Below are 25,884 nucleotides of genomic sequence, written 5' to 3'. Positions count from 1 at the left end.
TTTGTTGGATCCAGTGTATATCAGAATGTTGATCATCTCTCCATTACCTGCTTTACATGGGAAGTAGGGTAACGAAGAGTAGGGTAACGAAGATATGATATCTCTGTTTTTCTGCTGTCCAAATCTGGGTCTGTTTATGTAGTTAACTTGTTTTGTCTGCATACTTCTATCTATGTCCATAGGCTCTGGCCTAGGTTGTGGCTTTGGGGCCGATAGTCTTGGTGGCTGTGTTGGTAGGTTGCCATAGTGTTGTTGATAATTCCCTTCATATTGTTGCTGTGGTACATAATGAGTTATTCTAGGGGTCTGTGGAACATAAGCCAAGTGTGGAATGAATGGTTGTCGACCTGCGTTTGAGAATTGTTGTACGGGTTTTCTTGGTAGGGATGGTCCTCTACCAGGGCCTTCGAATTTTCTTAAATGGGTTTGGCTATTATTTGCGTAATTGGTCCTAAATTTTTGGTTTTCCAACTTCTCGCATAGCTGAAGTGCTGATGGGAGATCTGCGGGCTCTTTGGTTCCCAACAGTCTGGGCAAGTCGCCGTTCAGGCCTCTGACGAAGGTGTCAAGTGCCTTGCCTCTGTAGGATTTGGCAAAAAGATCTATTGATTCTTTTTCCATTTCCATGCAAGTAATTTTGTTCAAAATATGGGATAGGTGGGTATAAACTTGCTGGTAGAAATCTGCTGTACTTTGATTTCCTTGCACCAGCGAGGTCATTTGGTATACTAGTGTGGTCACATCGCGTTTATCCGCATAGTGTGCTGTCAAACATTTCGAGATAGCTGTCCAATTTAGTGGGGTGTTGTAAGACTCCAGGACTTAGTCTGCGTTGCCTAAAATTTTGTTCCTGATAACGTTAAGAATTCCGTAATATTTGGGTGATCCTGCTAATGTTGAATATATGTTTAATATTCTCTACGCCTTTTATCCATGAGCTAAATTCTCCTGCTAGGCCAGAAAATTCCTTTAAGCACTTTACTATATCTGGGACTAGTTCTAATTCACTCATATTTACATTATTGATATGGACTGCTTGATTGAGCAGTGGTGCCGTGTCTGAGTTTAATTTTTGCTTCAAAATTCTCTCTACTATTTCCTGAATTTGTCCCTGCTTATTGGCTACGTTAAGGGCTTGGTTTACTTCGGGGCCTGTGTTATTATTAAGTAGGGCAGGCCTAATTAGATTGTTTGGGTTTGCCATGATTATTTATAAAATATTTTTTGTATGTTTTCAGAAAATTTTTTCTGTATTTTCTCGTAAAGATTTTGTGTTTTTAATTTTTGTTAGAAAACTTTACATTTTATATTATTAAAGTATTTCTCGTATAGATTTTGAATGTTTTTCAAATCTTTCTTTTGTTAAAAAAATTTTATATTTTATATTTTTAAAGTATTTCTCATATATATTTTGTATGTTTCAAATATTTTTTCCTTTAATTTTTGTTAGAAAATGTTATATTTTAGGATAGTTCTCATATAGATTTTTGTGTGTTTTATAAATATTTTTTCCTTTAATTTTTGTTTTATAATTTTAGATTATTTCTCATATAGATTTTTTTATGTTAAAAAAAATTTATATTTTCACTTTTCGTATAGATTTTGTATGTTTTTCAGTTGTGTTTTCACTTATTTCTTAACTTGCTTAACTACAGTATGAAATACATCCTGAACCGGTTATTTGGTATTCTTCCTTTTTGCTCCTGGGAGCTGCTGGGGTACCTTAAAAACACTCCCGTCCAGTCGTCTGCGGCGATAGCCTTCAGGCCGATGTAAGTGAGTCCTTTCTTTCATTTTTTCCGTATCAGGACCCTTTTAATGTTGGGCGCCAGTTAAAGTAAACGTTTGTTTATTTATATTACCTTCTTGTTAGTTAGGACCGGTGGTCCGTCTTTATTTTGACAAAAATCGGAACTAAATTTAAAGTACAAAATTGGGTGGTACCGCACCGTCGCTGCTTCTGCTAGCGTCAGTGCCAATTCTTTTGCTGACTCTGCCATCGTCGCTCCCACGGAAGCGCTCCAGACGCTGATCTCACATTTATTGGCTACTGCAGGTGCACGGCCGGATGCGAATTCTTTTGGTGCTAACTTATATATACTTTATATAGGCGGAAACGCTTCTCTCTGCCTGTTAGATACTTTTCAACGAATCTGGTATACCACTCTACTCTACGAGTAACGGGTCTAATTGATACATTTTGAATGAGTACAATTAATATTATATTCATTTTGTGTCCGAAAATAGGCTTTGGCCAGTGGGCAGATTTCAGATAGAGCAATGGTGCAGACCACTTATTTTCGACATGTAAAAAAAAGTTTATTTAATATAGATGGTATTATTGGTCTTGTTAGAATATTAATGTAGAAAGCCCATGTGATCGAGGTGATCATATAATAGAAAATGGTGGGATATTGCTATAATTACAATACCTAAGCGGTATTTAAGAAGACTAATAATACGGAAACACATAGGACCAAAGAAACTAGAATAACAAGATGAACGCCATACGATTTTTTGGCACACGATTTTTTCGCCATGGCTCTAGAGGTGGCTCCAGGCTCTCTGGAGTTTTTGTTCGAGAGACAAAGAGCGGAGAGCGCTTCATCAAACAGCTCTTTTCTACGCATACAGTGATAGCAGACAACTGTATGTGTACACACGTATGATCATGCCTTAGATGACCTAAGAAGTTCTTATACATTAAATCTATATTAATTTTGATCAATAGGCACCATGTTATAAATTCTTGCTTTGCATTGCCTTAATGTTATAATTATTTAAATATAGCTTAGAAATAGTAATATCCGAATCTATGTACATAATATACAAAAGTAATATTTTCAAAAATGACTTTATATTAGAATATTTGTCATAAGAGTATTCGGCTTGCGACGTGTGAAAAATTAATAAGGCAATGATTGTTAAGTGCTTTTGTCCTTAAGATATGACTTTTGAAATAAACAGTTTTCATATTTTTATTTATTTTATAAATTTTCATTTTCTACTACGTTTTATTTGAATGAAATATTTTTTTCTCAATGTTTTTTTTTTTTTGGAAACCATTTTGGAAAATTTATGTTTTAAATTACAGTAGTAATAATAATTTACTTTGCATTTGATTTAATTATTTAGTATGTTTATTAAGTCTTATTTATTTGACTTAATAATAAGGTATGTAAATGACCCTTTTTTATTATTAAAAATTCGAATTAGATTAAGTTGATATAGGTTGTGATATATTTTAATTTGATATTTTTAAAACGCGCTCAATTTTGGGAAATTTTCGCTATATATCCGAGTTCATATTCAATTTAAGCCGCTTTGTTTCAATAGTAAAGTAGTGAAAAATTAACTCGAAGGTCATATAAATATAGGACCCCATTACAATTGTAATGGCCTCCCCGTGGTGTTCCCTGGGTACCGATTATTACATATATTACAAATAATTAATTATTAACATAAATGTAAATATGTAAATGGTAGCTAATGTGAGCAGCGATTTTAACAAACGAATTAAAAAAAATTTTTTAGTTATAATAGTCAGGTCGTGAATTTTTAATTATTATTTTAGTTTATCATATTGCTACGAAATCGGCCAAAACTCCAAATATGTAAATTCGTTTCTTCGATCAGAATTGATTTCGGCCCGAAAAGCGTCTCCTAGCACAAGTACGCACAGATATACACCTTCTCGTCTTTTGTTTTTACTCACACAAACAAGCAAATTCTATTTTTAGATTTCTTTCGCTCTCAGCATAAGCAAGCTCACAGAGAGCAATTTTGGCCGTCGCCAAAAAAGTGGCGGCATAGTGTCAAACCAATGCACAGTGGTTCCCCTCATAGGCCAAAAATAAAAAAATCAAAGTCCACATATTGACTTTAAATGTATCATTACTTTCTCATAATTGGTCTAGCTATTCAAATTTATTTATGTTTTTGTCTGGCTCTAACTGTCTGCTTCAAGAATAGCATCGATAGAGACAGCATGATATCAATCGATTATTGCAGCGTGGGCAAATCGAAGTGAAGCTGTCAGTAATCTGCAATAGAATATATTCTTATAATAAATAATGGGACTTAGTATATTTTTAAAACAAAAATTATATGTACGACTTTCTGTGTTTTTCGCAAATTAGTGTTGTATTTAGTATATAGTTGCAGATGTTCTTTGTTTATGTTTGCTATCTTTCGTTAGAGTTTTCGTTATGTTTATTCCCACTTAACTTAATAATTCTTTTTGTGCATTGTTTATTAAGATTTTAAAATTAAGAAAACGTTTAATTCAAGTGCCGACAGCTGCACATAGTTTATTATTATTTTTGTACATATGTATGTACAACTTATCAATGCCAATTTTCCCGTATGCATGCAAATTAAAATTGTTACTCTTTATTTATTTAAAAAAATAAATTTTATTTTTTATTATTTAACATTTATTTGGTGATAAACTTTTTCACTTATACTATTACGAGACACTTTGTTGGTAGCTTATCTTTAGCTTCGAACTGTTGACGATCTCGTCCCGATTCAGACTCCCGATTCAGACTGATCTTCAAATTCGAAGTCCTAATCCAATCAACCTCGGCCAGAAGCTTTTCTTTCGGAAAATTACCGAACTTTCGATAAAAGCTTTATGCTGGAATTATTGCACTGCATTGTGAAATTCAATTATGCTGATCGATGCAGTTTTTGATTGATGCGCAATAAGTCGGCCGTGGCTTGGTCTCCAAGAGGAAGCTGTGTTTACGTTAAGTTTGGGTTGCTTATGTTAGCGGGTAGCTGAGTGCTGGCAAAGGCAATGACAAAAACAAAGACAAAGGAAATGCCGACGAGATTGAGAATTGAAATTTGTTTATAAACTGTGGAAGGGAGCTATGTTCATGGGTTGGATAACTTGCATTTGGTATTTGGTGTGGAAAAGAAGAATCTCCTAAGGAAAAATTAGCTAATGTGTTGAATGCTATTGTAACACGCAATAGAGATATGGGATACGAGGTAGACTAGGATGGGCTTGATAAATGCGTTAATTACATTTGCATAAAGTTCATGCAGTTTTGGCAAAAGTGCCAAAAAAATCCTTTTCTGCGAATGCTCAAACAATTTCCAATTTGTCGTGTGGCCGCACAAAGAAAAGTTTGGCAGACTGTTCAAAAAGGACGAACCGTCGACGAATAGCCGAGATCGCGAAACATGATGACTCTGCTGCTTCTGATTTCGAATCATCTCATCACATCTGATTTCAAATCACATTCTCAACCTAATATTGAAGAAGTGATTTCACTATTGATGGAAAGAAATTTAACAAATTTAAACATCAATACTTGTCAATTCAGAAATTTGTAAATTCAAAAGTTGCATATGACTTACTGCCTAGCTACCAAAAAAATTCTTAGGGGTAAAAATAAGAGCTATCCACCAAATATTACAGTGCACTATGGTCCAGAATTCGTTTTTTTTTTTTTTTTGGCATAAAGTCTAAATTTTTATGTCAATATATCGTCCTTTAGCAATTATTTACTAATAGAAAATTAATCATATAAATCAAAACCAAAAACAAAATTGACCGAAAGCCTTACTAAATCGTTTTATGAGCTTTGAAAGGTGCAGTGTTGAACAGCTGATTGAGAGAATGCAATTCCCGCCAAATTATTAGCTTACTCTTGCACCTGGTACGATCGTTAATACGCATCCATAAATTATAGTAAAATATGGAAAATAAATGCCAAGGTATGATGTTTTTAACGTATGTAGGTAATATATGTGTAGTTGTACTGTTTTTGTGTTGTGTAACGTCCAATTTATGTGTATTTTAACAGAAAATTCTAACGTGTCCCCTGTGTTTCGTGGAGTATAACTCATTTTCTGACAATTTCTGACAAAAGTTAAAAACGACAGTTTGTACCTTTAACTATTGTCTTTGACGGTAAAGTAATATTTTTTGCCCATTTTTGCTCGTTTTCTTAAAAATTTGATTTTATATAGGCAAGTTCGAGTTTAGACATAGCGACCTCCTGGACATTTGGAGGCGTAACAATAGTCAAATAAGTTATGTTTCAGATTACGTTTATTCCGCAATCAACAACAATAATCTGGAATCGAAAAAGACAGAAGAGGTTGACAAAAAAAAATAGTAAATTTTGAATTATTTATTAAAAGAAAACTGCCCTAGTGTAACAGACAACTAGACCGATTTATTTCCAAACATACCAAGTGGATGGCGTCTAAGATAAGAATTCTTGTTAGTGATTTTGAAAACTCTAAGACAACCAAGCAAATGGGACGCCGAAACTTATCTTACCAAAATGCAGGAGAAAGATTAAAAAGGAAACTGAAAGTGCGAGTGAAGCCCGGAATAAACTTTACAAAAGGAACCGACTATCACATGCAAGGAAAAATAGTCGGATCAATAGGATGAGTGATATTTTCCACAGAGCGATTGATTCCTCGGACCCACTATTATCAACAATTTCTTTAAAAAAAAGAGAGAGAAAAAATAGGAAAAACCACTTCCGAAGGCAGTAATAAGCCTTTTGGAAATACAGTCTAATGTTAAACCTGATCCATGAGACAAAATATTGGATTCACATTCTGATTTTGATTCGAGTTCAGATTCGGAAATGTATAATCTAGAACTAGCAGAAGAAGATGGCGATTACTTTTAAAACAACAATATACACTTTAAAAAAAAAAAAAAAAAAAAAAAAAAAAACAAAATTTTGACTCCTGAGTCATACCAGTAGTTAATATGGGAGGCAAGAGAGGGCGTGGTCGCACAGACTCCAAATTTTGTGCGCAAACTATTTGTGATTTAACAACAAAATGTACAAAGTTTCAAGTCCGTATCTCAATTTTTAGACTTTATGGCAAAAAAAATCGAATTCTGGACCACAGTGCAGTGGACGAATTCCAGGCTGAAGTTTAACTTCAATAAATGTATTATATAAATGTATTATATATTTTTTTGAATTTTGAATATGTATATCAATGTATATAACCTAAAAAATTATTTTGTGGTTGTTGTTATTAAATGAATGAAAAATTTTCTTTTAATATTGTTTTCAACAAAATGATTATTCAAACAAAATCACAATGTTCGACTGATTCTTCCTATAGCAGCTATATGATATAGCATACAATTTTCGCTAAGCTCGCCCTGTATAAATATACTAATTTCTTATGTAGAATTCCAAGTTTTCGCTCCAAAATAATTGAAAACAAAAAATTTTTCCATACACTGATCGTCCATATGACAAATTTATGATATAGTGGTCCGATCCGTCTAATTATTTCATTTCATTTTTCAAGTGTATTTATCAACTAGAAGTATTTTTGCCGCTTTTCCCATACAATAGGAACCACTGTGCAATGCATGGCCGTTACGCATCTTGTTATTCTAGTGTCTTTGTAAGGACTAATCAAAGACACTAGAATAACAAGATGCGAAAATGCTTTTTTGCAAATCGATAAAAATTTACAAGACTTATAAAATTTTGGAAAAATTTTCAAAAATGGTTCAAAAGTGTGGGCATGGCAACATGTGTCAACAAACTTGATCTAAGTCTATGTCTCTAGAATCTGTATGCTGAATCTCAACCTTCTAGCTTTTATAGTTCCGGAGATCTCGACGTTGATACGGACAGACGGACATGGCTAGATCGACTCGGCTATTGTTCCTGATCAAGAATATATATATACTGTATATAGCCGGAAACGCTTTCCTTCTGCATGTTCCATAGTTTTCAACGAATATAGTATATTCTTTTACTCTATGAGTAACAGGCATAATTATGAGGGTAACCAAACTTACTAGAGATCACGTTACAATGGTTGTTAAAAATCAACCCTATATAAAAACCATCCACGGTAAATGATCAATAAAAGTAAAACTTTTAATTTGCATAAAGTGACCTCATCTATCCTAGCATTATCTTATTAGTAAAAATATAACTAACATTATGCATAGCTTTTAAGGTAGAAAACCAAATAACTAATAACTAATCATTAAGACAAAACCTTACAAAATTAAATAACATTGTCAAAACTCTTAGTCCTTAGGAAATGTAATGAATTGAAATTTCGAAAGTAGTTTAGGTAAATGAAGAAAATTTTCTTACTCTTGTTATTTTGTTTTGAGTAAGCGCACAAGGAAGTTGCATAAATGAATACTATTACTTAGTCTTATTTTTTAGGCCATTCACCCTCTTTTGTAAATAAAGGAGTAATACTAACTTGAAGAAATCATAAATTACTAAATCTGTTGCTATCCTGAATTGACATGGCCAATTCGAGGAATTTTCGAGGATGCTATCATGAAGATTATGGTCGTATAATTACACCAAAGACCTTGCAGAAGTCTGTAAAATATTTCTGGTTTAATTTGCGTGCCCCGTCTTTTTCCCTCTTTGCATTGCATTAACATGCATAGTATCTTATAGTTACCATAGGAATCCTAGAAAATTAAAGTATGTGTGGACAGTTAAAGAAGGCAATCGGACCCACCCCATCACCGAAAGTAGAGGATTCCAACCGCCATTATTCATAACTAAATAGAAGAGTAAGATCCCGATTCACAGTGTTTGGGTACTGAGAGGGGTGAGAATTAGTAATACTCCTCGGCCTCTCATGGTTACCATTACAATCCCCAGGATAGCCTAGGATATAGCCTTCAACATAGTCCACTTTCTGATTGGCAATTTAAACACTTTTCCAGAATGACTTGGCTTGTCTAGATGTTCCATTGCAAATTTCAACCTTCTAAGCTTGTTGTTCCTTCAAAAGTCGCCAGACTGTGCGGTCACTAATTGGCTTACGTTTCTTTTACGTACTTTTCGAAAGGCTGACGTCAGTTTCCACTGAGCTGCAACGGCTTGGGTTTCAGAAGACGATTTTTTTAAATTCCCGTATAAGGATTTTATCGCAATCGATTGTTGTTTTGCGCTTAGGTCATTTTTTTTTTAGTTCTTTTTTTATAATCAATATGTTCTTTAAACTTTTTAATTTGATAATACACAGTTTGACTCGACAAATCAAACTCTTCCGCAATGTTTTTTATGTAATTCCAACATTAAACTGTGCTACCATTGATGATCTATTAATCAAACTAAACTGAGCCTTTTTAGACACGGCCATCAATTAATTTTTAGTTTTTTAATAACTTTTAATATCCACGTTCTTAAAAGCAGGATACCATATTCTAAATGAGCTTCTCAAAATACTTGTATCTAACCAAAGTTGGTTGTCTGCATACATTCTTGTAAGTAGAAAGAAAAAAAGTCATTTGTGTGTTAAATATTCATAATTTGCAGTGCTCATCATCACTGGTTGTTATCAAGCACAAGCGAATTTAAAAAGATGCAGGCAATTTTGTCAAAATACTTATGCCCACTAATGTACTTCATTGAATGCATATACTAGTGTTTCTGTTATTGTCATTGAAGTTTTCGTATGGATTAATACTTTTGTTCTTTGGCATGCTTTTTTTCTGCACTCTTTTATGTGTTCCAAGATATTTGGAATAAATAATAATTAATTTCACCTTGGCGAATGTTTTTGCAATGACAGCATGTCCCCCTTGAATTGGGTGTGCATACAATGTCCGTATTGTAAACATTATAGCTTCTTTTTCTTTTCAATATTGGCCATCGTGCTAAGAATACCTTTAATATTTAATTGCCCATATTTTCGAAATCATCTATTGAAATATATTCAAAGATAGTTTTACGCGGTGTCATTTTAACTTGGTTTATTTTGTGTATAGGGGAATGATTTTCAAGCCATTGGAAAAACTGACCTAAGCCTAGATTTCCAATTTTATAACTAGTGATTCTCTTTCCATATTTTGCACATGCGAGGTCACTACCATTCGTACTTTATCGTTTTTAATTTCAGAATATACTTTGGGTTTTTGAAGCTTGCTTTGGGAATTCTTGTCTACTTTGATATCTGGTAGTAACTTCCTTTATACTTCTGTTTATATTTTTAAGTTCCTTTATTGTAATTCTGGACAGAGCATACATGGATATCCTTCCCCCCTTCTACCGTAAAATTTTCCCAGACTTACCGCATTGGTGTAAGTTTGGAACATGGATTTTTCATTGAAAATAGGTATGTCAGAGGCCACTTTGAACCAAGAAATGCCTACCATATATATATGGTCTGAAATAAATTTTTGCCCATTGAATAGCTGCTAGTTCTTGCTCTGTAGTGGTCTTATAACTTTCACCCTTTGTAAAGGTTCTTGAAGCGTATGCAACTGGAAGCTGATGACCGACATAGTTCGGAGTCTGAGATTTTTGCGAATGTCGAAAGAACATTCACTATGCGGATTATGTTGTCACCTGTAGCTCTACTATATAATGCAGATCAAAGGCTTGGAGTAACAGTCAGTGCCAACAGAGCCAATCCAAACAGGGTTTTGGGAGCCGCGCGTTTAATTATTACGCTGCTTACTGGATTACTGAATTACGGTGCACTTGATCCAGTGAAGCGCTATTTAGATCGAACAAAGCACCTAACACACTCCATTGAACGCTATCATGGTTTTTACACTATCAGCTTATAACGATTGTTTCTCTCGAAATGGTCGTAACTAAAATTTGATGTGCTGGATCCACGGAAGCTGTTTCGCAACTGGGTTTATTAAGATCTACCTTATGGTTTGGCGGAGCTTTTGTCCGTGAGCTTTGTCCTTGGCATCTGTTCTGTTTCAGGAGATGAAGTCAGTGCGACAGAAATCACAATATGAGAAATAGACATTATAATCACATGTAAAATCTCATGTTAAATGTCTGGGAACAAGTTGGCTCGGAGCACTTGCTGCTTCCGGCAAGGGTTGCGCAAGTTTATGCGCTATTAATAGAATTTTGTCGTATAACTCTATAAGAGCTTTTGTTTTCGTTGTGATAATGCCATTCGGAATTCTAAGTTAGTTTCCCCATCTTTAACTTATTTGTGGCCAAGTGACCACAGGTACGCTTTTGTGGAAGAAGAACTATTCGCTAGCACTACCCTCGAAAAAATTACTGGCATAGCGAGCAAATAGTTATCAATTTTCTTCTAAGGTCTGTCTGGTGGTGAGTGACTGAATCCTGTAAATAAAGTCATCTACGGACATGGACTAGTATCCGAAATATTTAAATTTCCAATTATCTAAGTTTGGCTAATTCGATCGGCTGGTAGTTCTGAGGTTGGTTCTGACCGCCAGGATGGCGTTGGAACTGCAATACGCGGTACATTTTTTGCACGGGTCCCACGGCCACTCCTTAGTAGGATCTAATTATGTATTAAAAAAGTTAAAATTGATTGCTTTAAGAGCGGCAGAGAGTCAAGATTACAGATAATAGGATAAAGTCTATTCTAGTCAGAACATAATTTTCTGTAAGGGTCATGCAACTCATAGTTAGATCTACAATGATTTAAGATAAGGGGTATATAGTTCCTAGTGAATCTACCTAACATCTACGTTGCAGTTTTGGGTGCTTTTAGGGTGGTAGAGTTGGAGTGGAAACATGGGTCAACAAAATTGCGGTGCGTTTATGTCTCTAGCATCTGTATGCTGAATCTCAACCTTGTAGCTTTTATAGTTCCTGGGATACGGACAGACGGACATGGCCTTGTCGACTCGGCCAGTGATCCTGTTCAAGAATATATATAATTAATATAGTTCGATCTACATGTTAAATAATTTTCAACGACTCCTTTATCTTACAAATCTATATATTGATTTGTCTACGAATTTAAGCCACCAAAAATTCATTTTTTTATTACGCCTTTAACTATATGTTGATTTTTTTAAAATGTCTGGTTTTTAAAAAGACTGCTAGATTTCACTTACCAAAAATGACTCCAATTGATAGAAGAAGAATGAATGGTCGTCGTCGTCCAATATTCAGTTTGCAGCGATCAGATAAAGATCCCAAAATTGGACATAAAAAAAATCCAACTAATGGAGATAATGCCCAAACGAGTGTCATATGCTGATGCTCAACTCCAATTTTTAAAAGTGTTGGGGAAACAAATGCTGTTTCGGCTGCATATGAGAACTCGATACCCATAACAGCCGCAGAAACTCTGACTAATTCGGTTCTTGTCTTTGTTCTAAAAGTGGGAAAGGAATAAAAAGGTGGTGAAAATGATTATTTTTTTAATTCATTAACTATACAAATATTAAAAAATTGACAACCACTCTAAAGTACAAGCCCCTTTCAGTCCTAGAGTCCGGATAACAGAATGCAAAATCGATTTCTCCGACTATCAAATACCCATACTCAAATAGTGGATGTGCGAATTCTTTAAAGTGTGGTCGTGTTAGTTTTTGTTAGCTTGGGTCTAAAATTATTTATTTTTAACAAATCGATAGAAATTTAGAAGACTTATATAAAAGTAATTTTTTTTGTAAATCTTTTTTTAAAGTGTGATTTGACTTGCGATGCGTATGTTTTTTTTTTTTATATTATTAATTAATTTATTAACGCATACGGGGAAGTCTTGAAGCCCCTTTGTGTCCTCCTTCTTATCTATTAATTCAGCCCATTTGGGCTCGCCGACTAACTATAGTTAGCTTTTTCAAATTTACAGTAATTTTACTACAATTACATAACAATCACATATAACAAATAGGATTTAATATAAGCGTCAGCTTCTGCTGACCCTTGTCAAAGGAAATCGGGATGTCGCGTTCTGATGTCGGTCACATGCTTGGAAAATGTGAGTCTGCGATCCAGAAGCACTCCATGTTACTTTGCTGCGTTCGGCTGTGGTACCGGGGCTTCCTCGGTGTAGACGGGCGGTGGCGTTCTCCGCTTTAAAGTAAAGCAGACGTTGTTGGATTTACTGCTATTGATGCCAATGTTCCAACGTCTTGCCCATTCCGAGAACCGGTATGCAAAGTCCTGGATACCACCGGCTGCGTCGTGCTCGCATCGGGACCTGTAGGTGACGCTCACGTCATCGGCGAATGTGACCAACATAGATTTCCCGTAAAGGATTACATCCGGCTGCTGCATGTCGTGGCTATACAGGCAGTAGAGCAGGGGGCCGAGGACACTACCTTGTGGAACACCAGCTGCCACGTTGTGCTCGGTGGAAATTGCTGAATGAAAGCGCACAGCGAACCTCCTTCCTTCCAGGTATGATTTTAGCAACCCAAAATATGGAGCAGGCAGCGTCTGCTTGATTTCACACTCGATCAAACGCTTCTCGAATGTCCAAGAAGAGGCTGTTACAATATTCCTTACTGTCGTAGGCAGTCAGAATTTGCTCGACGACTCGATGGAGCTGCTCGACAGTACAGTGGCCAGCACGGAAACCGAACTGGTGCTCAGGGGTAATCCCCTGGGCTTCCATAATCCTTACAATCCGGACAGCAATCAGTCTCTCAAACACCTTCGAAATTGAAGGGAGGAGACTGATCGGCCGGTAGGAGGCGGGCTCCCTTTCCGGCTTTCCAGGTTTGTGGATCATGGAGATTGTCCCGAGCTTCCACTGATAAGGGAAGTATTGCAACCTCACAATAGCGTTGAAAACCAACGTTATGTAGAGGATCGCTTGTCTAGGCAGGGTCTCCAATGTGGCGTTGCAGATGACGTCATGTCCTGGTGCTTTGTTGCTACTCTGGCGCACAATGACTTCGGCTACCTCGCAGGGTTCAAAAGGCGCCTTCCTCGTGCAACGCCTTTTGATTGCGCGCGTGGTCTTCCACAGCGAATGCGTCGCTTCGCTTTCGACTCCAGTATTGGCAAGTCTTTCGTCGAACCATGCGGCTTTGTGCAGCGCTCGATTCCATTCCGTTTTGTCCAACGGGTGACGAGACCTCATCCACCTAGTGCGTAAGCGCCTCTTCTCAGCTATAAGCAGCAAGATCTCCCTGGGTATTGGGATTCGATCTGCTGCGGGCTGCCGAGATATGTTGGGAGTTGCTAATCTAGCTGCTGACTTGATATTGTTGGTGAGCAGTTCGATAGCATCATCAACGTCCTGTCCAGAGTTTAAGGCAGTGTTGAGGGGCAGTGTGGACTCCAGTTGCGATTGGAATACCTCCAGGTTAGTACGCCTAGTGATAAGCCGCTCCATCTTAGGGTAGCATATTGTAGTATTATGTTAGCGTGGATGCCCAGCACACCCTTTGTCAGTGCAAAATTGATGTACCCTGGTGAGCCTCTACTGCCGTACGGGTATTTTGTTAGTCCTCCTGTTGCTAGCGAGTCCATCTCCGAATTTAGAACGAGATTCGCTAATGCAATGCCTTTTTGGTTGCTCCTTCCCGCACATCAGAGCCAGTGGGACGCGTTCCAATCGCCTGCAACAATGAACTTCGTCTGGAACTCTTCCAAAATGTCCTTAAACTCGTCCGTAGTCCATGCAAATCTCGGTGGGCAGTAGACCGCTCTAAAGCTTATAGGACCAAGTGCCGTTTCAATAACCGCCTGCGCAAGTTGCACCTTGACAGTGGCTATTGGTGTTAGCGAAAAGTGGGCAAGGCTAGATTTGATTAAGATAGCTGCTCCGCCTTTGGCGTTGCCACCACTCTACTTCAGGCAACTTCGTGGATACGCCGTCGGCGTTCCACACTAGGATGCGGCATCATTATGTCGCTTGACGCGCTTGGAGAGCAGTAAGCAGCTTGATAATCTGCCCCTGCTGCTGTGACTGTTGTTGCTGTTGCTTCATCATCATCAGCATTAATTCCATCTGCTTCTCTTGAATCGAGCGCAAAGAATTAATGTTTTCATTTAGCGTCTGCAGGATGGCTTCAATGCTGCTGCTAGCATCCGTCGAGCGCTGAAGTGTACCCCTAGACGCCCTTGTCCGGCTGCGGCTCCTTTGCCGACTGGGACTTCCATCATTGGGCTGTTGCTGTTGCTTCTGTTGTTGGTGCGTCAGGCTCAGTGGTTGCTTGTGGTGAATGGACCCTCTAGCCACATCTGCATAAGATATTCCGCCTCGAGAAGAGGGGATCTCCTTACCTCCAGCTAAGCCCCGTGAAGTTGGTCGCTCGCTTACTTCTGTTCTTCCAGCCACTCCGCTTCTGGGTCTGGATCGCTGCAGGAACGCTTGTAGCTTGCTGCAACCTTTATAGTTTGCAGGATGCTGACCGCCACAGTTGTAGCAAGTGCACAGCCCGATGCGTGGCCTAGTACAGTCCTTGGCTGGGTGTTCGCCGGCATATTTCACACAAATGTGGGCCTTACGGCAGTATTTGGCTGTGGGGCCAAACTGCTGACAACGATGGCACTGGACAAAAGCGTTACGCTTGCGGAGAGGCTCAATAAGTACTCTTATATGACATAGTGCCTTTACCGCCAGGATCTCCTTATTGTTTGCCGCAGCAGCAATATTTAGGAAGAACATGTTGACTGGCGACGCTTTTGAGGTACCCGGATCGTTTCGCCTAAGCGGTGTATGAATATCGAGAACCTTGTGTCCGATCTTTTCCAGCTCATCCTTGATTTGGCTGGCCTTTCACGCATACCCTGTAAGGCCTGTCCTCTTTAAGCTGGTAGCAGTGGAACTCATACTCTTCGATCTAGAGCCAGTTCAATATGGTGCGAAATGTATTAGCGTCAGCCGCGTAAAGCCTTAGGACAACGCTCATTGCATCATCAGGCATACGTCGTCCACTCCCTCCATTACTATAGGAGGTGGTTTGGACTGCGCCTTTTTGACTGAGCTAGTGGTACCAGCGGAGGCTGCATCCCGCTTAGCGGCAGCAATAGCAGCTTGATGACTGGTACTGGGCTGGTCATACAGATCGCCAATTTCATTGCCTACTTGTTTGTCGGCTGTGAGATGCGCAAGTAAACCTAATCGGTTTGAGTTGCCGCCATATCTAGGTTCTGTAGACGAAGGGTTTTCCCCTTGTTTGCCGATGCTTGATTTGGATTTTTTCCTTTCAGTCTCCGGAGAAACACGAGACTTTCGCTTTATTTTTTGAAAGCGCTGCGGGGCAGCACATTGGGGGCTCGAGAGAAACGCAGTATCCAATGATTCATCAGCCGCAGCGGTTTCATTTAAAAAGTTCATACTGAAGTGTGCACCAAACCACCAGGGTTCTAGCCAGAACTTGAACCCTGGGATAGAGAAGCTTTAAGCTCGCAAACAGCTGTTTGTGCGATCGCGTGGCAGCTGGGCAGCGGAGCCCCAGTTCGAGTAACTTAACTTTGTATTTTTGAATGAAAATGTTTTCGTTTCATTATTATTTCACTGTTAGTGACTTGGTGGGTCACTATTTGCGATATGTGCCAGTATTCTGGACTTGTCCATAAGTTTATTACTGCGAAAACTAATTTCACTTTATCCACTTTGTCAGGTGCGTATTGTTAGACACGAACCTTTTCACCGAATTGCGTATATGTGTCTGCAAGTTATCTAACCCGTAAATAAAACACTCTGCCCTAGTGAATAAACAAATTTCGAACTTCAATCTCAGCAGCACCTTCTTTGCCCTTGTTTATGTCGCCAACACTTAGCCACCTGATAAATAACCAAACTTAAAGTAAACTGCAGTCAGCATATTGGAATTCCACAATGCTTTGAAATAATTTCAGTATAACGCTTTCATCCTAAACAAAGTTGAAAGTTCAAAAAAATCCTAAAGAAAAGCTTCTGGCAGAGGTTGAGTGGATTAGGATTAATATTTAGAAGATCAGTCTGAATCGGGACGAGATCGCGAACATTTTCAAATCAAAGATAAGCAATTAAAAAGTGTAAAAATGTCTATCACCGAATAAATATTAAATAATAATAAAATACTTTAAAAGTGCTAAAAACAAATATCAACGATAAAAAGTTAAATATAAAACGGAACTCGCGCCGCCAACAACTCATATTTTTAGTGGAACAATTAAAACATCCACATTAATCTTAGGATAATTTTACGTGTTTTTTTTTAGCTCCGATTTTTATTTTGTATTTGTCAAACCAGCCGAGGTTTTTAATAATTATCTTTTAGTATCAAATTTATTTGTTTTTAAATTTGTTCTTTTAACAGCTGGAAACTTTTTGATTTTGTGTTTTCGTGCACAGTGGTCTGATTATAGACAAATATGGAAACAGTAAATGTTGTCTGCTTTTATAAAAATTGCTGCCAGGTTATAAAACCTGAGCAGCCAAAAATGATTTGTTGGCTATGTGATAGAATGGTGCATACTAAGTGTGCTGTTTTTAATGGCCGAACAAGTGATGACCTAGCAAAGGGTCAAAATCTAAATTACTGTTGTGTTGCTTGCCTTGTGGTTGCGAACGAGATGAAATCGTTTATGCGCCAAACTAAAGGTGGATTGAAAGAACTGATCAACAGTTTTGGCGTAGCTAGAGATAGTTTTCGTCGAGCCGATGATCTTCTTTCCGCGCTTAATTCACAGTTTAATGGCCTTAAGCTATTAGATGAATCTCCAAAGCGCAAAAAAGCCGCTGTTGGTAGGCTGCATAAGGCCCAGCAACCACGTGCAAATGATCAACAGGACTCCACAACTGATCAGCTGTCAATCGCAGAAAATCCGCATATGTTGTTAAGATCGGCAGCTAAAAAGGAACATTGAGTCCGGACTACCGGCTCAAGTTGGCACTTCAGAAACACAATCTGCAGCGCCAAAACCCCTCGCGGTGGTTCCACTAAAGAAACAAATTTTTGTTTCTCGGCTTTCCCCTGATCAAACATCGTCGGATGTTTTGTCTTATAGTATATACAAGACAAAACAAAAGCCGAAAATATAAAAGTGGAATAATTTACCTTCTCTTACGCTAGGGACATATCATCTTTCAAGATAACTGTCCCAAACGAGCTCTTTTCGACCATATGTTCGGGTGATTTTTGGCCGGATAGTATGGTGGTAAAAGAGTTTGAAGCTAAGATCAAAAATAAGAAAAAGGTGCCCGTGGGAATTAAACTTCCCTCACGTGGCCAGACCACTGCACCATCCGCCTCTTCATCTTCTTCCTCTTCAAAAAACTAACTACAAAACTTACTATCTCCTATCAAAATGTTAGAGGCTTGCGTAGCAAATTAATCAAATTGTATTGTGATAGTCTTTCATTTGCATCCCATATTATAGTGCTCACAGAGACTTGGTTAAAGCCGGAGATACTTAACTCCGAAGTCTTCCCAGGTATGTACACTATATATAGGTTTGACCGTCCCTCCAGACGGGGAGGTGGAGTCTTAATTGCGGTTAGATCTACCCTCGCGTCGGAGGAGTTACTTTTGGACGATTCCCGTAACTCGGAATTCGTATGTGTAAAGCTGTCTTTTTCCGACAGATCAGTTTATATTACGTGCTCCTATATTCCGCCATCTTCTGAATTCCCAGAATATCAGAATCATCTGTCCGCTATCCAGTCCATCTTGAATAAACTTTCTGACAGGGACCAATTGGTAGTTCTAGGTGATTTTAATATACCTGACACAATGTGGTCCCCAGAAAAACAATCGAATATCCTTCTCCCTTTAGCACAACATGACTTTATTGACGGCTTGCTCGACTTATCGCTGTCGCAAGTTAATTATATTCCAAATTCTCTTGGTCGATTTTTGGATCTATGTTTTGTTACAAGTCCTGAAAGTGTGTTTCTGTCCAGGGTAGTACCTCTTACTCAACCTGAAGATCAATATTATCCTACTTTCGAGGTGGAAATCGACTTAGGTACGGTATTAAAAGTAAATTCAGAGAAGTCTACAAAGCGAATTCCCTGTTTTCGCAAGGCAAATTTTCGGAGGCTAAACAATTTTATAGCTGGCTTTAATTGGTCCGATCTTTACTCCTGCAACATAATGGCGGATGCGATTAATATGTTTTATACCGCAATTAAATCATTTTTTGACTCTTGTGTTCCGATGCACTATCCGTCAATCTCTAAACCTCCTTAGTTTAATAAAGAGTTGACACACCTAAGAAATGTAAAGTCCAAACTCTATATGAAATTTAAAAATACCGGTTCTCAGTCCATCCTTTGTAAATATTTAAGCGCTCGGTTAAACTTTACCGTGCTTAATGCTCAGTGCTACAAAAATTATTTAAACCGTTGTAAGTTCCAGTTTGCACAGAATCCGAAACAGTTTTATAATTTCGTTAGCACTAAGCGAAAAACAAGTTCTTACCCTTCCTCGCTATTTTTTGAAAATACTACGGTTACTACGGATCAGGCAATAGCCGATCTATTCGCCAAGTTTTTTCAAACAACATATTCAACTTTACCTCATTCCGAACAGCCATACTCTTATGCGGTATCTAAGTCGATAGAATAAGTCGATGGATGGAATCCCTGGCTGTGTGCTCAGATTCTGTGAGGAAGCCTTGTGCAAGCCTCTACTGAAACTGTTTACTATATATCTGGAATCTTTACAGTTCCCTCATGTATGGAAGGAGTCCTTTGTGATTCCTCTTCACAAAAAAGGTAGCAAACTGGATGCAAGCAATTACAGAGGAATCTCTAAATTGTCGGCTATCCCAAAACTTTTCGAAAATGTTATCAACAACCACCAACCTCTTGGAGCTAACTTCTTTTGTAATACAGGGTTTCAAAAATAATCTTCAAACAGATGTCATCTACACTGACTTTAGTAAAGCATTTGACTCTGTTAATAATTACCTTCTTGTAAGGAAACTTGATCTATTAGGCCCTGTTGATCTTCTAAATTGGATTTCAAGCTATCTGAATGGCAGGACACAACAAGTCCTCTTTAAAAATTCTTTATCTTCTATTCTCCGAGTCACATCCGGTGTCCCACAAGGGAGCCACCTTGGTCCGCTTCTTTTTACCTTATTTATTAACGACCTCCCCTTAGTAATAAAAGATTCGCGTGTACTTATGTACGCAGACGATGTTAAATTATGCCTCCAGCACAAGGACACTTCGAGCCATTTGGACTTACAATCCGATCTAGACCGATTTCAAATATGGTGCCGTGATAACATATTAGACTTAAATGGCTCCAAGTGTAAAGTTATGACCTTTTGTCGTGCCTACCCAATACGCACGACTTACACTTTAAGTGGGTGCTCTCTGGACAGAATAACACGAGGTGTTCTGGACCCAAAACTAAAATTTTCTGACCATATTTCGTCTATTGTCAATAAGGCCAGGGGTGTGCTTGGTTTTATAAAAAGGTGGTCTAAGGAATTTGATGACCCTTACTTGACTAAAACCTTATTTATTTCGTTAGTCCGTCCGATTCTCGAATACGGATCACCTGTTTGGAGTCCACAATACGCAGTCCACTCGGACCGCATTGAATCGGTCCAAAAAAACTTCTTACTTTTTGCCTTGCGGCGCCTAAATTGGGATGCAAACCATATATTACCCCCTTATTCCAGTAGACTACTTTTAATTAATTTACCATCCCTAGCTAACCGTAGAACTATGCTTGGAACAGTCTTTATTTGTAAGCTTATTCGTGGGGATGTTGAGAGTCCCGACTTGATTAGTCGGCTTAACTTCTCGGTTCCAAGTAGATTCACTAGGAACTATATACCCCTTATCTTAAATCATTGTAGATCTAACTATGAGTTGCATGACCCTTACAGAAAATTATGTTCTGACTAGAATAGACTTTATCCTATTATCTGTAATCTTGACTCTCTGCCGCTATTAAAGAAATCGATTTTATCTTTTCTATTACATAATTAGATCCTACTAACACTAATATTTATTAGAGATACTTTACATTATATTCATTTCCTCATTTATGTTCTTTTTCCTATACCGCTTCTATCTTCTCGCGAATCGAGCCGTACGATACACGGCAGCGCCCCTCGGTCGGTTGGGCGGGAGGTGTGGCCGTGGGACCCGTGCGAAAAAAAAAAAATAAATAAAAATAATCCAACGACATCTGACTGCTGTGACAGTGATCGTGGAAAAACTTAATTGGAAATTAATTAATGCAATAATCCAATTAGGAATTTAATATTTAAAAAGGTGTATTGAATACTTAATACAAAAAAACTGGAACACAAGAATAATAAAAATTCGACTCAACAAGAAACACCAATAAAACCAAGCCAAAATCTATAACCAAAAATATTAAAAAAAAAAATAAAAAAAACAACACCAAGAAAGAAGGAATATCTGAGGGCAATCCCTCGCTACAACTAAATACAAAAAAAATGAAGGAAGACCCAAATAGATAATAATCAGGAGAATAAAACTGTAGGAAGACCCCAGAAAGTAATCAGCACAACTAAACGGAAAGTATCGTGAGCAGAAAATAATATTAAGCCTTATAAAAATAAAAAACATTTATTAAATATGAGCAGATATAAGGAATACTATAAAGTTTAAGATTAAACATTACAAAATCAATTAAAGAAAACAATCTGGAAAATTTAATAAATAGTTTTGAAAATTTTAATTTTACAATGGCAACCGGAGGTTCAGCACCAACCTTTTCTGCGCGCGGGATATCCAACACCACTAATCTCACAATGGAATTAATTAGCCGATTAATAAATACGATTAAAGACCAGCAAAATTAAAGGGATAGAAGGGCAGTTAAACGCAAGCAGAAATGTAGTGGAGGATTAAAAAACCCAAACAACTGACCCAACTGTAAAATGCGAAGCTAACCTAGAAATAGTTAAATCCTTACCAAAGTTCACAGTTGAAATAACCCAATATGTTGTGGGCTGGAGAGAAGCGGCAGAACCTGCCACGAGTCTATATAAAATCCAAAGCGAACAATATTTGAACGCTTCAACAATTCTACGTAATTAAATCATGGGAGCAGCACATGATGCTCTAACTAACCATGGTACCGTTTTAAGCTTCCAAGCAATTCTTTCCAGATTGGATTTTATTTATAACGATGAAAGACTCCATATTCTCGAATGAGAATTAAGCATCCTTAGACAGGGACGTTTAAGCATTACTCATAAATAAAACTATAATGACATATGGAAAAGACAGAGAAATAACAAGGAAACGAATAGGAGCAACGCTCTTAGAATTTTTATTTCTGGATTGAATGGTTCAATCTCAGAAACACTCTTTTCTCTAAAAGAATTAGTCGGAAATTAAAGTCTAACAACTTTCGAGCCCAATTTGCAAATAGGAATTATGGATTAAGGAATGAAAATAAAAATCAGGGAAACAACCTAAGATTTATTCCAGTAGATTTCTGACAGAATAATAATACATCAAATAGAATGAATAATAAGTGGAATTATAATCATTTTTATAATAATAATAATAATAATAATAATAATAATAATAATAATAATAATAATAATAATAATAATAATAATAATAATAATAATAATAATAATAATAATAATAATAATAATAATAATAATAATAATAATAATAATAATAATAATAATAATAATAATAATAATAATAATAATAATAATAATAATAATTTTAATCGGTATCAAGCAGAAGAAACTGAACAGCAAATGCCTTAAAAAATGGAAGCAACTGGGACTGTGAGTCAACCAGCCCAGAAAGGTATGAGAATAAATTACATTGATGAAGATAATTTTTTAGGTCAGAACCCTACAGGGAAATGCGTCATATAACAAGAATAGACAGAAATTTAAAAAAAAAACTAAAAATATTATTTGATGCAGGAGCCACATCTTGCTAATCAATAAGGGAATTTATGAAAATATAAAAGAATTGCCAACTTACAAAAGAGTATCTACAGTTGATGGAACTCAATTATATGATATATTAACAATATTTGAAACAAAACATTTATTTTGTGAATAATAAGGTTTAGAATGCGACATAATAATTGGGTACAATCTATTAAGGAAAATTTGAGCTACAATAGATGCAGAAAAGGGTATCATGAAATATAATGGGAAAAAGGAAAAGCTCGAATTTTATGACAATGACGAAAATAACAATTTGTGTTTAATTGAGGAAAAAAATGTTCTTCCATTAAAAGAATATATTCTAAAAAAATACTTTGATGAGCAAAAAGTATTTAAAGTAAGTATTTAAGTATTTAAACGGTAATGAGTGAAGGAAGTTTGTATAGCTTGGGATCAAAGAATCCTGAGGACGCCGACGTTGAATTATCCGTCAACAAAAAAACTAATAGCTTGGGATCAAAGAATCCTGAACTCGCCGTCGTTGAATTTTCAGACAAAGAAAAAATTTATAATCAAACAATAATTTCAAATCAAATAAAAGATTTCGAAAATAAGACTATGAATAAAATTCTAAAATATATATGCAACTCCCTTTTCAAACAGATATTCCAGGAGAAATAAATACTGACAATGATAGGTCAATATATAGCAAACAATATATCCTTATGCTATGTCAGTCTCAGATTTCGTTAATAATGAAATCGATAGAATGCTAAAAGAACAAATTATAAGACCAAGTAGAAGCCCTTATTATTCACGTCATAGTAGTGCCAAAAAAGGTTCAAAATGAAGATGGAACACTAAAACATCGACTAGTTATATACTATTAAAAATTAAACGAAAACACAATGCCGGATAGATACCCAACGCAAGACCCGTCTCTAATGTTATCTAACTTAGAAAAGTCAAAATATTTCTCAACAATTGATTTGGAATCAGGATTTCACCAAATTTTAATGAAGAGTCAGATATTGAAAAACCAGGCTTTTCTATTAACAATGGCAAATTTGAATTCTTACGTATGACATTTGGGTTAACAAACGTCCCTAGAATATTTCAAAGAGCAATGGATATATTAGGAGAAGAAGTCGGAAAGACTTGCCATGTTTATATGGATGATATATCAATCTTTTCAAATACAACTCAAAAACAAACCGATCTAATTCATATTTTATAACAAGCAAATATGAAAATCACTCTTGAAAAATCTAAATTCTTTAAATGAGAAACAGCATTTCTTTTTTCTTACAATGCATTGTTACATTACATTTCAATGTATTTAAAAGAGATACGTTTTTAGTCCTCACTGGCTATCACCGAACATTTTTTCGAAATGATGCAAATATTGCCAAACGTTTATCCAAATACACATCTAAAACCCTAAATGACGCTTTGAATTACGCCACAAATAAACAAAAATTGTTAGCCATAGTTTGGGCTCTTAAAAATCCCAGAAATTATTTGATTGGAGTAATCGGTATAGAAATACAAACAGACCATCAATCTTTATCTTTTACAATCTCAGATAAAAACCCGAACGTAGAAATGAAAAGATGGTATTCGTTCATAGAAAGTTTCACCCCAAAAATAATATATAAACCCGGAACAACAAATGTCGTAGATGACGGGTTATCACGAATAAAAAAAAAATAATATTGCAAACAGCGATATAGAACAATCAAGCTGCGATCAAAATACACAGCATTCTGCAGAAATTAGTTTTGAAAACGAAATACAAGAGACCCGTAAACCGTTAAATCAGTTTCAGCAACAACTGTTATTAACAACGGGGAGGTATACAATACATGAGTCATTGAGAGTTTTATAAGATAAGATACGATATATAATGGAATATATACCACCAAACATACCGCCAGGAATTCATTGCACATTAGCAGATCTTTCTCATTTTTAATTACCTTAAATAAATAATTTTACGAACAAATTTCTTTTTACCAAAATATTTCTACAAGACATAGAGAATAATGAAGATAAGGATTATAATAGAAGAAACACATAGTCGAGCTCATAGAGGACTAGAAGAAAATTACAAACAAGTCAATAGATTATATTATTGCCCAAATTTATTTATCAAATTAAAGGAGTACATAAATAATTGTACAATTTGCAACGAAAATAAATGTAAAAGGCATCCAATTAAAATCCCTATTGGGGAAGCTACTATTCCAACTAAAGAAGGAGACAATTTTCACCTCGATATTACGCGAAAAATCTTATTTTCTTAACTTGCATTGACGCGTATTCAAAATTCCTAGTAATAAACGAAATTCAAAATAAACTAAACATCGAGAATAAAGTAATGGAATTACTTCAACAATTTCCCCACGTCAAAGTAAGTCTGACTGATAATGAACAAAGCTTCACCTGTGCTCAATTTAAATCCTTTGCACAAAGATCTGGCTTAACTCTACATTTCGCAGACCCCAGACACAGTACCTCGAACGGACAAGTTGAAAGAGAACATTCAACATTAACAGAACTAGCCCGTTTCATAAAGAAAGAATTTAATCTGATTGACTATTCAGAAATAATTATTAGAGCCGCAAAAGAATTCAATCAGAGCATTCATTCTACAACAAAACCAAAACCTTTTGATATTCTCTATAATAAAATTGAACACAAAAAAATGTTATAAACACATAATGAAGGTCGTAAGGAAAAGAATATGGAGAAACATGGAGAAAGAAATATGCTTAAAACAAGATATAAGAAACAGATTGTTAAGGAAAATTTACCTAACAAAATAATAATCAATAGTAGAAATAGAATTATTCACAAAGACAATATTAAGTTTTAACAAATATTACGAATTATTTAACTAACTTATTTAGTGACTTATTTAAGTTTTTATAAAGAAATAATCGATTAACAGTCAGTATATATAAAAAAGGATACTAATAAAAGGTCTCAATGGGAAATACTCTTACGAACTGCAATTATTCGATTTAATTTTGTCACAATTGGTTTCAACTAGATCAAAAAGGGAAATAAACGAGTTTAGGCGCTGTTTCGAACTGGTAAGCTGGAACTCCGGATCACGATGATTTCATTAAAATACAGAATAAAATAAATGACTTAATTGAAAACAATAACCAACAATTTATTATCAATTCCGAATTGTACAACGAGATAAACTAAATTTCCGATCACTTTAAAACATTTTTATTGATCAAGAATTGCCGTTAAGAAAAAAACGTTTACGATTATTAACATTTGACTTGCAAAAAATTATTAACACTATTACACTGGCAAAAATTTATGTATTTAACAC

The 25,884-nt window shown here is 36.2% G+C and overlaps 1 protein-coding gene across 6 annotated transcripts in view; it reads right to left on the bottom strand.

The window, feature by feature from the left end:
- Nucleotides 1-25,884, bottom strand: part of LOC27207425 (proton-associated sugar transporter A) — a 135,454-nt gene that overhangs the window by 82,541 nt on the left and 27,029 nt on the right. For all 6 annotated transcript variants that reach the window (XR_005544909.2, XM_039298337.2, XM_039298336.2 and 3 more), the window contains exon 3: nt 11,837-12,099. Coding sequence is in view for 5 of the 6 variants with exons in the window: in XM_039298337.2 (XP_039154271.1) it covers nt 11,837-12,099 (263 nt within the window). In the remaining variant the exon portion in view is untranslated. The remainder of the gene's footprint in view (nt 1-11,836; nt 12,100-25,884) is intronic.

This window comes from Drosophila simulans, unplaced genomic scaffold (genome assembly GCF_016746395.2).
Source record: "Drosophila simulans strain w501 unplaced genomic scaffold, Prin_Dsim_3.1 Segkk87_quiver_pilon, whole genome shotgun sequence".
In the NCBI taxonomy this organism is placed as follows: Eukaryota; Metazoa; Arthropoda; class Insecta; order Diptera; family Drosophilidae; genus Drosophila; species Drosophila simulans.
Note: the sequence above shows the minus strand (reverse complement) of the source record. Positions and strands in the feature narration are given on the sequence as shown.